Below are 22,756 nucleotides of genomic sequence, written 5' to 3' on the forward strand. Positions count from 1 at the left end.
TAAGGTAATATATAAACACCCACCGAGGCTCACAGATTCTTCAATTTTTTTGAACTAAACATTTCCCAATTTAATTTATGTCTCAGGTATATGAATGATTTTTTTCATCACAATTCAAAACACAATTTTAAGCAGAATTGACAATTTGTTGTCAGTACAACCAGAGACAGACAATCTTTTAGTATTGAAACTTACATAATCTGGGAGTTTTTGTTATTAAAAAGATTATAAAATTATAACTAAAAATTGGCCATAAAAGTGCATTTAGAATGAGCAAATCAGTCAAAAGCAATCACAAAATTTTAAAAGGTAACAAATGCAATAAAGAATCTGATATTTAGGAAAACAATGTAAAATTAACTATCTGACATTTATCTTTATCTGATAAATCTCTAATACATTTCTTTCTATAATTTTGGCTATATAATCTTAATTAATTCTTCTTATGACAATTCTATAGTAACATTTTTTGTAACGAGAATGTAGAGATAACTTAGACTTTCCTCTAGCATGATGGTGAACATTGGTTTGGGGGTATGTCTAATAGTTCGGAATTTTTTTTTCTCAGCTTCACTTCTCATTGTTGGTGAGGTCAGTAAACTTTTAGGACTGTTGTTAATTTTGGGAAAACCTCCATAAAGATTCTGTTTAGCAGATCTGTATGGTATAAACACAGTAATTCGAACGTATTTCAGTTTACACAGTTCCTTCAGCATGAGAGGACATGCTTAGCTCAGAGTGTAGGGTTAGCAAGGATGCTTAATGCCTGAAAGGGCTAGACAAGTGCAAGCTGGTTGGATTACGGAGTGATGGCACTGGGAATGGAAATATTCCAGGTTGAGAAAAAAGGGTCTAATAAACTGAAGAAACTTTAGAGAGCTAACTGCTGTTGTTATGGCTCTATGTGGACAAGAGAAGAAAAATCTAAAAAGAGAGCAGAAGTCCATATTCCATTCTAAGAATGGCTTCTACATTTTTAAATGCTTGAAAAATATCAAAAGAAGAATATTTGGTGACATATGAACATTACCTGAAATTCTAATTTCAGTATCTATAAATAAGCTTTAATGAAAAACAACCACACTCATTCATTTAGGTACCATGTATGGCTGCTTTCTCATCGAAATGACAAAGGTAAGTAGTTGCTACAGAAACCACATGTCCTGCAAAACCTAAATTTTTACCATCAGGCCCTTTACAAAGTTTGTGAAATCTTGACCTATGTTATGCTCCACTTGCAAAAAAACACAGTAATAGAAGAAGTCATCCTAATCAGTTATGGAAAAACAAATAAAGAAAGTATAATATGTCATGATTATTTGTAAGTAATTAGTAGAAATAATCTCTTAAGTATGATCTGTTTTTTCACTACTCTCTTTAGCAGTTTTCCTGTAATAAAATATGCCTTAGAAGTTTCCTGCATTTTGTCAAAAATTAGTAGATATTTTAAACTTGAACATAGATATTTTAATCTCCAAAGTGTTTTGAACTGAGAAATAAATTGGGAGAAAATATGTGTAGTGATGTTTTTAAATAAGGTACCATCTAACTTTTTCCCAAAATAGAGAATTTGGTGAGCTGATATGTATCATGAGAGGGAGAAGAAGGACAGTTTATTTTACTAACTTTAAAAAAGTTTCTATTTTATATTTAGAAGATAGGGAAGCATTATATCATGCTTGGAAGTACTACCTTTTATTTTATAAACATTAGAAAATTTTACCTGTTAACTTTAATTTTATAAACATAAGGGGTTTCCAAAATTATGCTGGTTCTATCCTGATTTCAGAGGATTTTCTTTCCACCTGTTTTCTTTCTACTCATACCCTACACGTGTGCCCCTATATTGACAAAAGGAGAGGAATCCAGTTTTTAAAATTATCCCTTGAACTTTTTTCTTCCTTAAAATCAACAGTAGAGGCTGCAGGCAGTGAAGCCTCCACATGCTGTGCGACTGACTTCTATCTCCAAATTTACATCACGTCTGTATCCACATTAGATTTTCTCTGCTCCAGCCATGCTGTTCCACTGTCCTCTCATAAAACTTGCCACACTCCTTCCCATCCCAGGATCTCTGCATGGATTGTTGTTCCCTTTGCCTTCTCTGTACCTGGTTAATTGCTTTTTGTTGTTCAGGGGTTAGTGCAAATAGCTCCACTTAGAAATGTCTTTCCCAGCGACCACCTGTAAGGCAGTTCCTCCTTACAGCCCCAGCCCCAGTGTCTCACCCTGCTTTTCCTAGTTTGTCCCCTTCAAAACACTTAAAAATGTTCAATTGCATTTGGCTTTTGGGCGTGTGTCTCCTCTAGATGGAACATCTACAAGATCAGGGACAAGGTTGTGGACATCACCTTATTCCCAGGACATAGCAGAGTGTCAGGCACATAATAAGGGCTCAAAAATATTTGCTGAATGAATCAAAAGCAATGCAACCCTCGTTCCCCTGGCTATTCTGTGTGAGCTGAGCTTAGTGACTTGTTTCTAAAGAGTATAGTAAGGAAGTAGGAGTGGAGAGTGGGTGTGGATGGCAAATTCACAATGGAGAAAACTGGCAAACACTATCTCAGCCATGTGACAAAGGTTAACATCACAAGTGGTATGTCATGATTTCCCATAAGTCTGATGCTTATGGACTTTTTAAAAGAATAAACATAGAAATTGATCTCCTGGTCTTAAAACTTGAAACATATTTGTCTTATCTGAGTTTGTTTCTCAGGAAACCCACACTCAGAACTCCAACAGTATTACAGAACTGAAACTTCTCATCCTTATTTCTGCCTAATTCCTGTTTCCCCGCATGTAGCTACATTCCTTCTCCACTATATAAACCCCCAATTTTAGTCAGCTGGGGAGATGGATTTGAGACTTTTCTCTTGTCTCTTCAGCTGCAGCACCCAAACAAAGGCTTCTTCCCTGGCAAAACTCATTGTCTCAGTCAGTGGCTTTCTGTGCAGCAGGCAAATGGGACCTAGGCTGAACCCCTGGTGTTTTGATAACAGTGCCAAGAACACTCACAGGACAATGACAAGCTCTTCAATCAGTGCTGCTGGGAAAATTGGATATTCTTATCCAGAAGAACAAAACTAGACTTCCACACCTCACAGTATACAAAATCATCTCAAAATGATTAAAGACTTAAACATAAGGCCCAAAACTATAAAACTACTAGAAGAAAACATAGGGGAAACACTTCAGGACATTGATCTGGGAAAAGATTTTATGAATAGAACATCAAAAGCACAGGCAACAAAAGCAAAAATAAACAAATGGGATTATATCAAACCAAAAACTTCTACACTTAAAGCTTCTGTACAGACAGGACATAAGTCTCAAATCCTTCTCCCCAACTGACTTACTGAGTTTTTATACAGTGGGGTAGGAATGTAGCTACATGCAGGAAAACAGAGTGAAACAATCAACAGAGTGAAAGAACAACCCACAAAATGAGAGTAAATATTTGCAAACTATTTATATGACAGGGGATTAATATCTAGAATATATAAGGAACTCAAACATCTCAACATTGAAAAAACAATCTTATTTAAAAATGGGTCGATGAGGCCGGGGGCCATGGTCGATGCCTGTAATCCCAGCAGTTTGGAAGCTGAGGTGGGAGAATCGCTTGAGACTAGGGAGTTCCAGACCAATCTGGGTAACATAGCAAGACTGTCTCCACAAAAAATTAAAAAAAAAAAAAAATTGCCAGGCATGGTGGGACTGCACCTGTAGTCTCAGCGGCTCAAGAGGCTGAGGTGGGAGGATTGCTGGAACCCAGGAGACTGAGGCTGCAGTGAGCTATGATTGCACTACTGCACTCCACCCTGAGTGACAGAGAAGGACCCTGTCTCTTTAAAAGAAAAAAAAAGGGAGGACAAATGATCTGAACAGACATTTTCCAAAAGAAGACACACAAATGGCCAAGAAACATGAAAAAGTGCTCAACATCACTAATCATCAGGGAAATTCTCATCAAAATCACGATAAGACATTTCACTCCAATTATGATGGCCATTATGAAAAAGATAAAAAAAAAAAACAAATGCTGATGAGGATGTGGAGAAAAGGGAACTCTTATATACTGTTGGTGGGAATGTTCTATGGAGAACTGTATGGAGGTTTCTCAAAAAACTACAAATAGAACTACCATATGAGCTAGCCATCCCACTACTGGGAATTTATCCAAAGGAAAGAAAATCAGTATATTGAAGAGACATTTGCACCCCCATGTTTACTGCAGAACTATTCACAATAGCCAAGATAGGAAATGAAGCTAGGTGTTCAACAACAGATAAATGTATGAAGAAAATGTGGTCTACAAGCACAATGAATACTATTCAGCCATAAAAAAGAATGAAATCTTGTCATTTGTGACAACATAGATAGAAATGGAGGACATTATGTTAAGTGAAATAAGCCAGGAACAGAAAGTTAAACACCGCATGTTCTCACTCATATATGGAAGCTAAAAAAAGTCAATGTTGTAGAAGTAAAAAGTAGAACAGAAGATACTAGAGGCTGGTAAGGGTAGGGAAGGAAAGTATAGGGAGAGATTTATTAAAAGATACAAAATTATGGCCAGAAGGAAGGAATAAGTTCCTGTGTCTTATACCATTGCAGGATGACTATAGTTAAGAAAATAAGACTATATTATATGTAACATATACTATATATATTATTAAGACTATAACAATAATACTATATTATATAGTTTCAAATGGCTAGAAGATATTGAATGTTTCCAACACAAAGAAATGATAAATGTTTTATATGAGTTTATATGAGGGATGGGCTAATTACCCTGATCTTATCACTATATATCATACGTATCAAAACATCACTATGTACCCCATAAATATGTAAATTATTGTCAATTAAAAAATTAAATTAAAAATTTCATATGAAAGTATTTGAAAATATATATATACATATACTCTATGGCAAAGGAATTCAAGGTGAAAAGATTTATTTAAAATACTATATTTGGGGAAATGGTGGGGTGGAGTGTGTAATACATAGAAAAAAATGGAATTCATAGGGAAGGAGTAAGAACTTTCCTCCATTAGAACAGGGAAAGACAAGTTCAGGGTTAGTTCTGTGGGAAGGCCTCCTGGATCTCTTAGACTATGTTAGGTCCCCTAACTCTGTGCTCTCCATGATACTTTCTACAACTGCAATTTATTTATTTACTTGTAAATGTAGTAGCCATCATCACCTTTCTTAGAACAAAGATTTGGTCTTTTACTTTTAAAAATATAATCCAAATGACTGATAGGGGTTTTGGAGATACGGCAACATAACCAGACCTGAATGAAATAGGGTTAGGTCAAAAAGGCACCAGCTAATATGCCTTGTCATGTATGTATCTGTTCATCATAGTCCTGTTGGGATTTTATGGTGTAGGATAACTTTATATCTTTCAACTAAAATATGGATTAATTACATCCATCAGCATGCATAATAAAAAAATCTGCATTTGATCCATGATATTTTCAGTGGACTATACTCAGTCAATTTTCTCAAAAAGATATTGTTAACTAGATGGTAATTAACTCAATAAATAATTATATCACATGAGGAAGCAGAATAAGACCTAAAGGTTATTATTTCTCTAGTTGACATTAATCTAATTTTGGTTGGATTAAGATATCAAAAAAATAAAACATTGTTCTCCTTCTTCCCTAATTCTCAAGGCAAATGTTTGGCTCAATCTCAGCAGATAATGTAGAAAGACTCTAATATTTTAAAATACGGTGCAATGTAAATGTCAGAAAACATTGCCTAGATTTTAGTTTTTTATTTCATCCATGTGTTAGGAAAGGCTTGGGATTCCTTAGGACCGAAAGCTTCAAGCAGAGTGACAGTTTCAGTTCTAGAGGGATCATGACACAGCACTGCCCGTGCACTGCCATATGTGCAGCAGGAACAATGACTCATCAAACTTAGACTATTACGGTGGGGGGAGACCTGCCCCTTCTTATACACAATTACCTAACTGAAAGTGGTAAGAGGCCTCTTCTCAAGTTTAGAAAATTATTTAGAGCCATTCAGAGCCATCTAAATTGTCAAAACCTTTGGAAAGAAGCATATGAAAAAAAGGGAGTGTCAAGCTGTTTCTGATTCTGACAGGAGGCAAGCAGATGAACAGAACCATAACTCACTACAGGTTAGTTCTCTTGCCTTTCTGCCTTTTGACATTATGCTGGCATCAGAAATTTCCTCGAATCCTATGTATCCTTCCAAAAATAGTACTTGAAGCAGTGCTTCTCATCCTTTAATGTGTATGCTAACCACGTGGGGATCTTCTTAGAATTCAGATTCTAATTACTGCGTATGGGTTGAGGCCTGAGATCCTGCATTTCTAACAAGCTTCCAAGCCATGTTGATGCTGCTGTTCTCAAAATCAGGTACCAAGGGGCAAGAATGTAAAGGAATTTGGGTAATTCTGTTTTGAATGGAGTTTTATAACTCAGATCAATTCTCTGAACATATATTCAAGCTCCAGCCAAAGGAATAACCAAGAAAGAGGAGATCACTGAAATGAGTTAGATTAAATGCAAAACATAATCTAAATTTAACACACAGGGATGCAATACAAGCTCAGAATGCTTCCACATTAATTAACCTAATAGGTAATTTTATTTAGCCATGGTTCACTGAAATAAACCATTAAGGAGTTAAAGCTAGAACTATTTGATGCACCAGAGTAGCCATTTATTTATCTTACTCTTCTCTGAAGGAATGTATATATTTGTAAAATAGACCAAAGAACTTTCTTCCCCTAGGAGGTCAGCTTCAAAAAGATGAAAATTAAAAAGTGACTTTTTTCTATATTCTGAAAGAAAATTTACTACATATAACAGACTTAATCTTTTCATTTTGGCATTTGCAGTATTTGAAAAGTGAAAGATTAAAAAATTACATTCTGCATGCCCTTGGTGACTACTGAAGAAGCCGAATTGATTAAACTGCCACTCATCATTTACTGTGGTTAGTGCTTCATTAGGCACAGATAGGCACAATATATCTTAGTCAAATACTTCTATGGAGTATTTTACTCTCAAGGAATGAAAATATAACCCTAGATTGTGGGTAAAAGCCCATCTTAGAAAACATTTGATTCAAAACAATAAACTTTTAATATAATGAGAAACTGTAACATTTATTTTTCAACTATGAAACAAAATTATATTTCTAAGAAGTTCTACTTACAAATTAAGCATATCAGAATAAAAACAAAAGTAAAAAATAAAGTACAGGAAGCTAATATAGTTCGGTAGACTCAAGGCCCAGGATGGCCTGCTGCTGACTTGGAGGGAGGCACCAGGCAAGTGATTAGAATCCTCTTACTAGGATCTACATCAGCAATAAAACTAACAGGGAAGACTGAGAAGCCCAACCATCTTAAAGTACCAACCAGCATAAATGTTCCTTATGTTCCAATGATAATTTTTGCTTCTACACTTTAAGTGCTATGTACATTTATTATTATTTTTTTCTAATGAAATGGCAAAGTTGTATTTTTGCTGTCTCGTCCATTTACCAGATCCAGGAATCATCTAAAATCTTTTGCCTTTTTTTTTTTTTCTTCACTATGTGTATACAGTCATCAAGTTGTCCACATCCTAAGTATTTCTAAATACTTCTACAATCTGATCTCCAACCGCTTCCTCTCTTCCTCCTTACCGTCCTTTTCGAATGCTTCTGAAATCCTATCCTCCATCTCTATCCACAAAACACCAGATATTTCACCTGTTCATCTTTGTCCATGGCATGATCTACATGTCCTTCAAACCTAGCTTTGTCAGCTTGGAAATATGGCTTTGAGAAGTCAGGCAGAGTAATTACCACTGGGTGAAGCCTCTCCTGACCCTCTTAATCATTCCCCAAGGACAAATCTATCACCTTCACCTCTGAGCTGCCACTGTCTTAACCATATACCTGTGCTATGGCTCATCACACTGTCTTTCCCTGTGACCTTGAAGGCACGAATAGATCTTTCTCATCTTTTCAGCTCCAAGATCTCACAAACTGCTTTGTACAAAATAGGTGTTCAGTAAGTATCTTTAAAATGAGGGAATAAATGAATGAATTGCATAAACTAGTCTGAGGAGTACACACAAGATACTGCAACAGAAAAAGGCATTTGATTTAGAGCTAATATTATCATATGAAATTAAACACTAAAAAAAATCAACTCAGTAATTTCACCAAAATATCTAAACTCTAACTTCATTTCTAAGAGACTCCAAAGGAACTCCAGCAGTCTCCATGGAAACCTTTCCCTCCACTGTACAATTTACTCAAATGTTAACATTTAGAGATAGAGGTACCTTTGAGAAGGCCTCAGACAATGTTTTGATTTTTACATGTAAGGAAGCTGTATTATATGTTTAAGTGTCTTAGTGTTGGTCGCAGAATCAGAAACTGCATCTCCTGAATACACGGTTAGCAATCTCTTCATTATGCTATGCTGCCTCCGCAGTCAGAACAACCTGTCTTTATTTGGTCAGCCTGGTCAGGTTAAAAAAGAGGAAACAGAGATGGCAACTTTGATTCCTTCCCAGGTGACACAAATGCCAGCAAAGATAAAGTTAAAATCAAAACCAAATCTTCAAAATTAGAGGGTTTGGCAGAGAACACAGTAAAACTACCCTAGAAAACTGAAGTCTACCATCATTCCTAATGCACTGAAAATAAGATGTTGGCTGTGTTTAAAAAATGCTTAAAAATTTGGCCGGGTACGGTGGCTCACACCTTTAATCCCAGCACTTTGAGAAGCCGAGGTGGGTGGATCACCTGAGGTCAGGAGTTCAAGAACAGCCTGGCCAACATGGTGAAGCCCTGTCTCTACTAAAAATACAAAATTAGCTGGGCATGGTGACGCATATCTGTAATCCCAGCTACTCAGGAGGGTGAGGCAGGAGAATTGCTTGAACCTGGGAGGCAGAGGTTGCAGTGAGCCGAGATTGCACCACGACACTCTAGCCTGGGTGACAGGGTGAGACTTGGTCTCAAAAAAAAAAAAAAAAAAGCTTAAAAATTCAACACAGACTCCCATGGATAATGAAGACTCTAGAGATGGAGTCTTAAAGTAATAACTCTAGGTTACACAGATAATAGGGAATATTTGGACTGTTTACATCCAGCAACCAGTCACAATTAATATAAAAATAAAAATAGGAAATGCCCTCACTGAGGACTACTATAAGAAAAAAATGAAAAATATTACAAGAAATAGGAGAGAAATATTATTTCTTGTATTATGGAACAATGAAAGAAGTTCCATTTGATAGTTCATTTAAAACTCTACCAATGACGGCCCTTCTCTAAGGAATAAGCATAGATCAGGCAGAACGAGAAAAAAAGAAAATTAATAAGCCTTGCACATCTTTAATTTCTGTTTATATGACAGCTGATGCAAAATAAGGAAGTCATATTTTAAGGCTTGTCTCTGCAAATGTATTAATCCTTATGCAATAATGTAGGAAATTAGGAAAAATTTATTCATGGGTAATTATCTTAAATATCAAAGCAAAAGACACATCAAGCAATCTTTTTCAAGAAACTTCATGTGGCATATTGTGAAGAGAAATCACTGCTAAAACCATGTAAATTATACTACTATAAGGAGAATTCTGAACTTCAATTTACACTATGTTAAGTTGATATATTTAGTTCCAGTCATCAAATGGCATAGCTAGACTTTGATGGACTATGGATAAGAATGCTGAAATGGGCACTACTAAGATATATGACTGGATGATTGATATTTTACAGTAAAATACTTGACAACCACCTAATATGTTAGATAATAGATGCAAGACCTAAAGGCAAAAACCTTTCCAGTACAGAGTATCAGGGCCCATTTTTTTAGTGATGTCTGTGGGCTTCTTGGAATATTCCCAAATATTTGCCCTGGAATGTAGCTTTGCAGTCTGGCCACTGCACATAGATTACAACTTGAATGATGCCTTTGGGGTTGTACAATGCAGTAGTGCTAGTGGGCGAGGCTCGAGGGCAGGAACCAGGTCTTTCTCACCTTGAGCCTCTCGACATTCTGTAATGTTTTGCTGAATGAATAAATGAATGAAGTGACTAACAAGGTAAAAGGGAGATTTTTGTGGGAAGGGAGCTACCCTGAGATTCTAGAGCTGTATTTTGTTTTGTTTTGTTTTTTTCTGTGTTACCACCAACCACACGCAGTGTGTGAGAAAAAACAAACAAACAAAAACAAGCACCTCTAATTTCAGGTGTTATAAAATGGTCACAAATAGATAGAAATTTATTTATTTCTATAATAAAGTTTTTCATCTGTTGGCGTTTCCATTAGGCTATGAATACATTAAGTATTCAAAAACCAATATGGCAAAAGCTAACAATAAAGGAAGAACCATTTAAATCATCAATCAGAAAAAAATGAGAAAAGCTTTGCCAAGCTCAACTGAAAATTCAATTATATAAACATCCCACTCTTGGAATCTATTGTCTCACACAGAAATACAGAGAACTAGAAAATGCCACAGTAAAAGATGAGCTACCCACATGGGTGTAGGAAAATAGGAAGCTACTCGGATTCAGTCATTAGTAATTACTAAGTGACTGTCACATACTATGAATACGTTTTGTTTTATTTTTAATGAAATTTAGCAGGCTGTTTCTTGGACACTGATAGGTTGTTTTAGTTGAATTCAAGTTTAGTTCTTTTTCAACTATTGCTTTATTTCTTTTCTTTTTTTTTTTTTTTAATGACATCTACCAACAGGAATCTAAGGATACAACATTTGAAGAATAAATTTTTTAAAAGACCCACATCTAAGTTTATCAATTACATAATACAGCATCTAAAATTAAGAAACCCACCAGAACATTTAAGTTATAGTAATTCATACAGCAAAATACCAGCAAACGAAAATGGGATTCTTAATTAAAATACACTCCAGGTAATGCAGTACTGAGGAATTAACTCACAATTGTAATAACAAGCACAGAATTCTCCATTTCCATCCTTCAATAAGCAATACGAAGTAGACATCCTAGTAACATTCTAGTAGGCACCTTTAGTAACTATTGTCACACAATGACATTTATAGAGGCCCCTAGTTTCTCTCCAATCACATTTCCATTCAATCATGTCTTTCCTGTGCATACAAGTTAATTCACTTTTTCACCTTCACTGAATTAGAAATTTTCTATTGCCTAAACACTTGTTGAAAATGCTTCACTACTTTTGCTGGTTTTTAACAGCAAGCTTTTTTTTGGATTCATACAGCCCACAGATCCAAAGAACTACTTTCTGTAATGCACTCATGTAAAATTATTATCTCTTTAAGAATTATGACCTCACATTTTATTAACTTGCATCACTTTCTCATCAACCAGTGAATGGCTTTCTTTTCAGGTTTGTTTTCATAAATTTGTTATTTCACTAAGAGTTAAATGGTAGGGATTATAAACCATCACCACACTAAGATGCCAGCAGTCATGAATTTCCTGCCTGCATTATGCTATTTAATCGGCTCCCACTCATCAGCATAGGCAAGTTAAATGTGTGCCCCAGGAAAATCACAAATGTCTACATGGCAAAGACCCTTAGTAGTCAATGTGCACAGTTAAAGTCACCAATATTAAATAATCAACAAAAGCAGGGCATGTGGTAAAACGTGCACAGATCTCCCTGTCTGGACACCTCTGGAATTAGGGCAGCTCCCTTCCCACAAAGATCCTTATACAATATGAACCTAATTCCCTCCTTATATAATATGAGCAGCCTGCCTTCCTTTCCTTTCCTTTTCCTTCCTTCCTTCCTTCCTTCGCTTCCTTCCTTCCTCCCTCCCTCCCTCATTCCCTCCCTCTCCCCCTACCTCTCTCCCTTCCCTCCCACCTTCCTCCTTCCCTCTTTTCACCCCTTCTGGACAACCTTACATAATATGAAGACATTCAAGGTGAGAAAGACCTGGTTCTTGTCCTCAAGCAGCACCCACTAACATGGCTGCATTTGTCTTCTCCAAAGTGACCAAAGTGTCAGTTAGGAAATAAATTTCAAACAAGGATAAAAGAACTTTAGGAGAAGGCACAAGTCCATGAGAGGTAACCTGTTTTGAGAAGATGTAGATGAAGACATGACAATCTAGGCAGACCACAGGCAGTTACAGCTTCAAGTTATAGTCAGATTATTTACCTACAGCAACTTGGAAAAAGTTCAGTATGAAAAAAGTGTGAAGCTGAGTCTGACAGCTGGAGACAGAGGGGAGAAATGAAAATTTGTATGAAGAGCAAACTTTTGCCTCATAGGTCTTCTCTGACTATCTCTTATCTCACCCTAAACACACATCAGCAGGGTACATGACATTAAACCCAGGAGGCCTCAAATTGAAGACAAAAGTTGCAGTAGAGAGCAGGGCGAGGCACTGAGTGAAAAAAAAGGGAAATCAAGTGAAAAATGTGTTTACTGATGTATGTGACCATCAGCTCCCTTTTCCACTCTGCTTTGAGGATGTTAGCTGCTTGTAATCAGCATGTGAAGAGGAACAAAGAATAAGCCTTAAGATACTGACATCTGAGGACCTCCCAAACAGAAGTTTAGCTCTTTGCCTGAACAATATACAATGAACTGACTGGTTAATTGGGCCCTTCTAAGTGTATAGATTTATAGTGCTTAATGTACAAAAGTAAATGAAAAGCAAAAAAAAAAATGTCCCCATCCCCATGTTTAAGAAATAGAGATCAGAAGGAAAGGAAGCAAGAACAATTTTATATATGGAAGCTGAATGTTTTTTTAAAAATAGAAGGTTTGTAAGATAAAAAGTTATATAAAAGACTTTAGAAAATAGAGGATTAAGAAAGGAGCTCCAATATCAAAGTAATACAAATTTTCTAGAAAGTGAAGACAGAGAGGATGGAAGAAATCATTTTTTAAAAAGAAATTCAAGAAGTTTTCTAAGAACTAGAACACATTAGTCTTTATCTTGAAGGAAACTTACCCAGCACCAATAGAAAAAGACACTACCAAAGCAATATCATCATGAAATTCTGGAATACCAGGGATAGAGAGAAGAACCTAATTCCCTCCAGAGAGGAAGTATGAGGGGGCACACAAATGATCGAGAATGGAATCACACTTCTCAGCAGCAATACCAGAAGCTCTAGGGAAATAAAATAATGTACCGAAAATTCTGAGGAAAAAATTAGTATTCAAGTTACACATTATCATTAATGATGTACACTTAGCCAAATATCAATCATTTGTGAAAGCAGAATAAAGGCATTTTCAAAATACTAAGAATTTGAAAACTGTATCTCTAATGTATGCATTCTTCTAATGCACCTAAAGGAGGAAGACATGGAATCCAGATAAAGGGAATCTGCAGTCAGTGACACTCCAGAAGGAAAATGGATGCAACCCAGAAGTGACTACAAATAGAGCTATAAGAGAACCAATAAGACATACTGAAATACTCCGAGTCTAGCAACAGCAGGAATCCATGACTCCCTCTCCAACTAAGAACTAAGTGTGATTAGTGTGTACTGAGAGCTAGAGCCATGGGAGAGAAGCTTCCCCGAAGAAGTTGTAGTTAGTCATTTCCAGAAACATGGTCTAACATGGGGAAGAATTAGGGAAACATACACAGTCACTCTCTCCTCCCACTTGTTTTTGCCTGAACCCAGCTGGAAACCAGTAAGTGATGGCAGCTCAGAGGATGCAATTCCCTAGGGGTCAGCCAAGTAAGACACAGGGCAGGACAGAAGACGGTGGGGAACAGACTGGGAAGAGAACAGAGAATAACCGGCTTAGGACCTACAACACCATGCAGAGACAAAGTGGGGATGGGGATGACTGGGGAGCAAATGAAGTCTGAGATAAGAAGTGCTACATTGTGCTAAGGCAAGAAATCAGAAAGCCGAGAGAGGAAAGTTTCAAGAAAATGGTTGAGGAAAGGAGATGTAAAAAAAGTAAATGGAACTGACAGATCTGCTGTTGTGTTTGAGAATTTGAAAAATACGTTTTCATAGGTAATTGACAAATTCTTCACAATTAGCCATAAGAGCAAAGACAACTAATAAGAATCACAGACAGTTATTAAGTCCAGGAAAAGCAAAAGGTTATACAAGAAAATATATAATCATAAATACTACTTGACTTTAAGCATGAATAATATTTAAAAATGTTCTAAGATGAGATATAGATTATAAATTAGTATAATGAAGGTTGACAGAAGCAAGTTAAATCCTCATCTACCATAATACCTACTTAGTAGACAGTGTCGAAAATAGTAAATCAATGAATAGCAATATAAGCAATTTAAGACAGACAGAAGTACTATGTCTAAAAGAGTTAAAAGTAAAAATAAATAAAAAATAATTAAAAGCAAACAGAGTTAAAAGTAGTTGCTTCTGGAAAATAGGATTAAAGGGTGGGTATGGATGAGGCAGAAGATCACTGTTTTTCTATTGTTATTGTTGTGGTATGTATTAGTTATGGGTTACACTTGCAATAGGTTTTATTGTTACAGTTTTCTGGTTCGGAAACTGAAGCTAGGAGTAGCTAAGGAATCTGTTCAACTAAAATCACACAGCTAAGAAGTGGCAGAGGGAAGCTAAACCTAGGTTTTCAATGTGCTTTCTACTATAACAATGCCTCTCCTTTACACAGCAAAACACTGCTGGTTACATTTTGTGAAAGTTGTCACAATCAAAATGGAGTCACTTGTGTTAAAACCCCTGAAAAACAGAGCTGGGGAAGGACACGAAGGAAGGGTTTTCATGAAAGAAAACTATCACAAAAGGCTGCAAAAAACACAGCCTGGCACAAAGGCCACTGCAACCTTACACACACACAAAAATACTTCTATGAAGACATCTGCCTGCCCAATGTCAGATGCCGCCACCCTTGTTACTGATCTTTGTAGTCAAGGATAATTATCATAAAAAATTATGTAGTTCTTCTCATTTTCCTTTAAAAACCATTGTCGGCCGGGCGCGGTGGCTCATGCCTGTAATTCCAGCATTTTGGGAGGCCCAGGCAGGTGGATCTCAAGGTCAGGAGTTCGAGACCAGCCTGACCAACATGGTGAAACCCTATCTCTACTAAAAATACAAAAATTAGCTGGGCATGGTAGTGGGCGCCTGTAATCCCAGTTACTCAGGAGGTTGAGGCAGGAGAATCTCTCGAACCTGGGAGGCGAAGGTTGTAGTGAGCTGAGATCGCGCCATTGCACTCCAGTCTGGGTAACTGAGCAAGACTCCGTCTCAAAAAAAAAAAACACCAAAAAAAAACCTTTGTCTTCCATCATCTTCCTCAATATTCCCATTTTTGTAGGTCTCACTCTTGGGGCCAGGCTGGAGTGCAGTGGTGTGATCATAGCTCACTGCAGCCTTGAAATCCAAGGCTCAAGCCGTCTTCCCACGTCAGCCTCCTATGGGACTATAGGCACCCTCTACCATGCTAACAGAATTTTTATATTTTGCTGAGATGGGATCTCAGCATGTTGCCCAGGCTGCTCAAATACCTAGCCTCATGCCATCCTCCCACGTTGGCCCCCAAAGTGCTGGGATTACAGGTGTAAGCCAACACTCCTGACTACATATTACTAAATTAAAACACACACACACACAGACACACACACACACACACACACACTGTCTCTCTCTCTTAAGATGAGAATATCCTGGGCCAAAAATTATTTTTGATTCTCAAGACATAGACAGTGTATTAATTTCCCTAAAACCAAATAGAGCAGCTTTTATATATCCCATAGCACCCTTGGATGCTACACCCCAATAGAAATGCAGTATTTTTAGCTTGGCTGATTGACATTCTAAGAGTTGATAAGAACACTATTCTCAACATTTGTAGAGTTTTATATTTCTTAAAAAATTTTACATGTAACCATCTCTTGTTATTCTCACAAACCAGTGAGGCAGCTGAGTATACCAAGGGTTATAATAATGTCATGAAACTGAGTCTCTGTGATTGGCTATTTAAAAATCACCCAAAAACCAGTTTGTGGATAGCCAATTATTGTGCAAATGTTGATTTAAAATGGGGAAATTTTTATTTATTCTTAAAGAGATTTGGTAGATCAATGCCTCATTTTACATATTATCATTCATCTAATTTATTGACAATAAATGACCAAACATACGCACACACATATACTCTTTCTCTCACAGACATACACACCAATAAACAACAATGGAATATAAAAACTATAACCACACTAGACTTTTTTTTTTTTTTTTGGAGATGGAGTCTCACTCTGTCACTCAGGCTGGAGTGCAATGGTACGATCTTGGCTCACTGTAACCTCTGCCTCCCAGGTTCAAGAGATTCTTCTGTCTCAGTCTCCCAAGTAGCTGGGATTACAGGCATGTGCCACCATGCCGAGCTAATTTTGTATTTTTAGTAGAGACGCAGTTTTACCATGTTGGTGGGGCTGGTCTTGAACTCCTGCTCTCCGGTGATCCACCTGCCTCGGCCTCCCCAAGTGCTGGTATTACAGTTGTAAGCCATCGTGCCCAGCCCCACACTAGATTTTTGACAGAAAAATAGAGGTGCTTCCTTTCAGCATCCCAAAGCTATCACTAAATTTGGCACTTTGGTAGCCACTCTAAAATGCCACAATAATCTATATGAGAGAACTGTACTTACAGAGATAATTTGTATTAGGCAATGTAACATTAAGTTTGTTGCAAGGAATTTGAGTTTGTAGTCAGCAGTCTTTAGTGTGAATTAAATACTTGAATGTGTTAAGTCTCTTCTGTTTAGTAGTATTTAGCAAATTATTGCTCTAGTGCATTATGAGAAAGGTGACCACATGTCACAGTTATCTCTGTTTTACATCTATTATCCCGGCAGAATTATTAACTCTCAATGGTGTCCTGGTATAATAATAAACTATAGGGTCATCCTAATTTTAAGGGACTTCCGTAGTGGGAGTAGGCTTAGAAACCATGGCTACCACCATGAGATCAGCTTCAATCTCCTGGATGTCCTTCTGACTGTCCCCAGTTCTTTTGTTATGTTGTATTGCATTTCGGTGGCTACACCAACAAGTCACTTGGATCATGCATTATTTGAGCAGTTCTCAAGAACTCTTAAAGAGGTGTCACATTTGACAGTAACTAATTCATATGTTCCTTGGTCTTATGACCTGATTAATTAGAAATAGTACAAACAGTGCTGACAGATAGATGATTCAGTATAACTCGTGAACTCAAATTCTCATTCTTACTATCCTTTGGTTTAAAATGAACTCGTTCATTTTAGCGAAAGTAATAAATGAGTAATTGCTAGGAATTGGGAAAATATTAATACACGCCAGCATAATAGTACTAGTCTTGTGAAAATGTATTCAATCCAGTGATTCCTGTTGTGGTTTATTAAAAAAAAACCAAAAAACAAAAAACTCTTCCTTGCATAAAACTATATAGTAAAATGTCTTAAAAAGTTGATGGCAGGAGAGAAAAAGAGTCCACAAGCTGTTGAGAGACAGTGAAAGACACCCACTATATTTGAGCTATACAAAGGACATGACTCAGAATATAACCTAAATTATAAAATCTATGTTTTGCTGTATTTGTGTTTTGGAGTTGCTCTAGTGGTAAAATAAAGATCAATTTGTAAACAAATCATCTTAAGAGATTATGTAGTATCTTGTAAAAAGAAAGGGCTTTGAGTAGGTTATCCTTGAGTTTGAATATGTACTCTATTTACTAACTGCATGACCTTACCCATATTATTTAGTCTCTCTGGGTTTGGTTTTCTCAAACTGTATCATGGTAAAATAGGTAAGTAATTAAAATGCATAACAGGGCTCAGAATACAGTTTGTGTTCAATAGAAGTACCTATTGTTGTTACTATTATTATTACTCAAGTCTCAAATCAAACCACAGGACCTCATATAGAACAAACTGATTTTCAGAGTAGGGGCTATGCTAGAGCTAATTTGTGATTCTTTACCTTAAAACATTACTAAATAAACCTAAATCCTAAGAAACATTATTTTATTATATACACTTCCTTGGTTCAAGAAAGATCATTAAAGATGATGGCAGAATTTTGTATATTGCCAGTATGTATGGTGATTAGACTTATTTAATAAAAAAAGCAAAGCTAAATGGCCTTTTAATACTTAATAAACAGGCAATTTCTTTTCTAATATATGCAAAATCAATTTTGATGTGGACATTTTTCTATATATCAAGAGTGGTATGGAAATTTTTTCTAACCACCCAGCTGCTACAATGTTAAATAAATCAATTTTAATCTTAAATCAGAGATGTAATAGAGAAATGGATGATTTAATATGCAATCTCATTACATTTGACAGGCTTATTTATAAATGACTTGCCCTGCATTTTGACAAGCATAGTTAATATGTTAATTAGCTTTTTAAAAGTTGATGAAAGGAAGAGACTGTCATGCTATCATTCTTCACATACTGTTGGGGTGTTGGGGAGTACTGTAGTTGATACCTCAGGGTAGTGCTACTATATATTTTACCCACCCCCAAAGCACTGTGGTCTTGATGAGATAATCATTTATTAGCAGAAAATGACTTGGTCACCCTACTTTAAAAATTAAGCCCTTAAAATAATCCCAAGTGACCTTCTGGTTTTCTGCTTTCAAAAAATAAATGCAGCTCTAAACATATTTATGAACTTCTATAGAGGAATATACAGCTTATTTGGAACAATGACCTCAACTGAGCAGAGCTTCCTAGCAAGGGAAGAACTACACAGAGAAGCTGCTTGTTATATCTGCACGTCTCTTAATGTAGCTTTCAGAACTTAGTAAGCCTTTTTGGTTTAGAAAAGCTTAGCAATGATTTCCTATGCCTTGACTTTCAAAGAGTTATAAATCCAAAAATTAAGAGAAGTTATACAGAGGAAATGTTCAATTTGATTCCTCTGCTTAAAATTTCCTTTACAGAGGGAGACAGAAATATCAGAAACTATCCATATTGATAAAAGCATCAAAAACTAGCTATCTTGATGAGTTCCCAAATCACACAGGGTTGTTTGTTTATTGCAAGTGTTGGAGACCTGGAGGAGGAAATCGTAACACGGCCACCTCTGATTTCCATCACTTGCTGGCAAATGATAATGCATATGTGTCTTCATTAATATTTTTATTTCCTGTGGCTATTTAAAGAGAAAACTGGAAAATGTAACACTGTATAGGGATCGTTAGTTTTTAGTTACGACCTTACTGCCCCATGCTGATAAATGAACTGTAAAAAGGCCTGAAACTACTGCCACCTGCCTCCCTGCTATTCTCCATGGGTTAATATTTGCACTTCTCTTTGCTACAGCTGAGCCATGACTCAATTATAGTCCCATTTCTAGTTCTCTGAAAACCCACCATTGATGTCATCGATTATGCAGCAATCAGTGCCTGTGAACTTCTCTCTAACTGGAAAAATACATTTTATTTGACTTATAGGATAATAACAAGACAGCTTTTAGAAAATGGCTTGAAATGAAATCAGATTCAGACAGGCAGGTGTACCATAGATATAACACAGATTTTAAGGCTTGTAAGTGAAGAGCCGGTAAGCATGGGAAGCTATTCAGACATAACACATTTGCTATTTAGTTCTGGTGATGAATAATCTTGGCATATAGACAAAAGGACATTTGGGGTCTACTATTTTCTATCAGTTTTCCTCCTTTCCACTTAAATAAGTCTTCTTCTTCTCTGTTCAAAGCAAACTGGCAGAAAGTGTCCAAACTGTCTTCCTTGAGAGAATGAACACACACACGTGGAAGAAAAAGTGACACATGCTGGAAATCAAATACTGAGCTACATCTCAGAAACACACATATTATGTCACAGTCCATTTGGTTCTTGGTGATTTTAAAGGTTTGGGAAACATTAGCCACTAGTATGTAAAAAAATGTTCTTGAGGGTAGAGTCTTAACTGAACTGCCAAGCAACTAACACAAAACTGGCTCCAAGCCACAGATGTTTCCAACCAATGTTTTACTAGCAGAGTCCCTAACTGACCTCACTGAAAGACAATCTAGAATTTCTATACCCCAAAAATAGAGAAGCCCCATAACACAAGAATCTTAAGTAATCACTATTTGCATAGCCAACTATAAGTCAGGAAGTAGGAAAGGGATAAGAAAGTAAGTAACATCCTCATTCATTCATTGGCCTTTATTTTCAACTTTTTCTGCCATTACACTAATTATCTAAATATCTGTTTTACCCAAATCCCTGTGTTGGGGAAAAAAATATAACTGTGTAAACAACTGTCCCCCCAAAAAGGCCAGGAAGTGTGATAAAATAAAGATTAGCTCAGCCCCTTAATGACAGATGATCAGCTTTATTCTCAGTGGTTTAGAATATCACTAAAATGCTATTAGATTTAGTATAACGCATTACAAAATTTATGACAACAGATCTTAAGCTGTATGATTGTCTGATTTTCTTGTAGCTCTATTGAAAGCTTTTGAACTACACTTCAATAAAAATAAATGTGTTCTCATATACACAAAATGTTGCAGGTATCCTCTGTGGCTTTAGAAATCCCCAAGTCTCATTCCTAGGGAGGGCTGCTGGAACATAAAAAAATCTGCACTGTGCCCTAGATCATGAGAAACTTGTTTTCTCACCATAACATTTTTGGATCAAAAACATCAGGAAAGAGGCAGGCCTCATCACAGGCCAATTTATGAAAAGGGAAGATTACCGGGGGTAGAGGACTGAAGTAAGTATATAACAATAAGATAAACAACACATACTGCAGTTTTACTGAGGTCATAAACTTACATGAACACACGGAATTCTACATATGGGGGCATAATCATTCAGGGAAGATGACTCCTATTATAAAACAGCCATGTGCTATGTAAATTGTTTTACTTTGGACACAACTGTGAGTCTAGAAAAGAAATTTTTCTATTAATAAAAGACATGTTCAACAGTCTGTCCTTCATGCCAAAAATTAGATTATTCCCTTATTTGATTGTTTGATTTGGCTCACACTTAATAGGGAACTCAGCATAGTTTACCATTAATACTAATTATGAATTAAATCTTGACAGTCACTGGACCTCATAAAATAGATTTTTAAAGCTTTGCTAAAGCATGTGTGAAAGTGAGACCTAAAATTAAACATATAATATTTTTTTAAAGTAGTCATTTTATTTCATTTTGGATAACTAGTGTCAGAAGTTTTCAGGTACATACTGTGAGTCAAATTGGTGCCTAACAGTTACACCAAAATTTTCAGACCACTCATTAGAGCTTTGTTGCAAATTTAAACATACTCCCTGCTACTTCAATCCTGTTGCTGTCTGGAGATATATACTTCCCTTATTATAAGATATGGTCACAAATTAAGACTCTTAGAGAGACAAATCATGATACTGACAGTTAGAAAAATGTCTCTCCCCCTGTCCATCAAGAACCATTACCACACACCATCTGCAAAGGAGACTCTAATTAGAGAACATTCCCAATCATGTTTTTAAACATCCAGCAGCATGGTCACATGCAGGCAAACACTCCTACACCATTAATCTTCATTCAAACTGTTAGGATGTTTGTCTAGGCTTGACCCAGACCAAGCACTACAGATAGATTAGCTAGAGTAAAGCTTCCATTTCTCACCACATGTCAAGGCAGGTGGAATATTCTGTTGAACCTAGAAGGACATCTGGAGGTCTGTACCACAAGGTAACCACTTCGTTGGAGTATGTGTGGCTAGGGACGGATTTTGCTCTTGCAAGACCTGTGGGTTACATGAAACATAAAGAAGTTTAAGAGGCATTAGCAAAACAAGGGAATTAAAATTTGAATGTTCACAGTTTTAAAGGTCAAACCTGATCTTTTAATACAAAATCAGGAGTGCAATGTCAAAGTTAATAAAAAGCTGGGGAAAGCATATTGTGGTTTCTGTTTTTAACACATGCTAATAACCATTAAAACATTTATATTTCCTAATAAAGCACTGATGTCATGAATCTAATAAAATATCAGCAGAGTACACAAATAATTCATAAACTATTAATAACACAGGAGCTTAGAAGTATCTTGAATTTTTTAGATTTATAAGTATTGTGAGAAAGGGTTCCTTGGTCAAATAACTCTGAGAAAAAAGTAGATTTAGAAAGTTAAAGAATACTTAAATTGTGAAACTTCTCAGTTTTCTTAATTGTTCTAATGCGTATCGTGAATCTGCAAGATGAGAGTATAACACTTTCCTCAAAGAATTGTCCTACAATTTCTTGTGGTTTCAGTGTTCTGTCAAATACTCACTAGGAAATGCTTATTGCAGAAGCTCTTCTGAAAAAACATCTAAATAAATAACTATAAAAGAATAGTCAAATCTGGTACATACATTGATGAGATTATATATGATAAATTAAAATTCCTCTAAGAATTTTTTTAAACTGGGAAGGTGTTAAGTGAAAAGGTATATGCAATTTGACCTCATAACTATAAATACTCATGCACAGAATAAAGATTGGCAGGTCTGGGGTTTTTTTTCCCTCTAAAAAAGAAAAAAAAGAAAAAAGTTTGGCAGAAAATACATTTAAATGTCTTCAGTGGTTACCTCTGGAATATGGGATTATCCATATTTTTTAGTAACTTTTTCTGAGTGTTTTCCCAAGATTTGTGGAATGAATGTGCAATTATTTTAAAAATTACAAAATCTACAGAAGTCATTTTTTAAAAGAAAAAAACCTGTATGACAGTTTTTCATCTAGCTGTATTCATTAGTGACAAGAATATTTTTTTTT

General features: G+C 36.1%; 1 protein-coding gene across 4 annotated transcripts in view; it reads right to left on the reverse strand.

Annotated features, from left to right (window-relative positions):
- CDK14 (cyclin-dependent kinase 14) overlaps positions 1-22,756 on the reverse strand; it is a 603,701-nt gene that overhangs the window by 220,524 nt on the left and 360,421 nt on the right. For all 4 annotated transcript variants that reach the window (XM_011996009.1, XM_011996010.1, XM_011996011.1 and 1 more), the window contains one exon: positions 21,624-21,744. In XM_011996009.1, coding sequence (XP_011851399.1) covers positions 21,624-21,744 — 121 coding nt within the window. The remainder of the gene's footprint in view (positions 1-21,623; positions 21,745-22,756) is intronic.

Source organism: Mandrillus leucophaeus, unplaced genomic scaffold (genome assembly GCF_000951045.1).
Source record: "Mandrillus leucophaeus isolate KB7577 unplaced genomic scaffold, Mleu.le_1.0 Scaffold50, whole genome shotgun sequence".
Lineage (NCBI taxonomy): Eukaryota > Metazoa > Chordata > Mammalia > Primates > Cercopithecidae > Mandrillus > Mandrillus leucophaeus.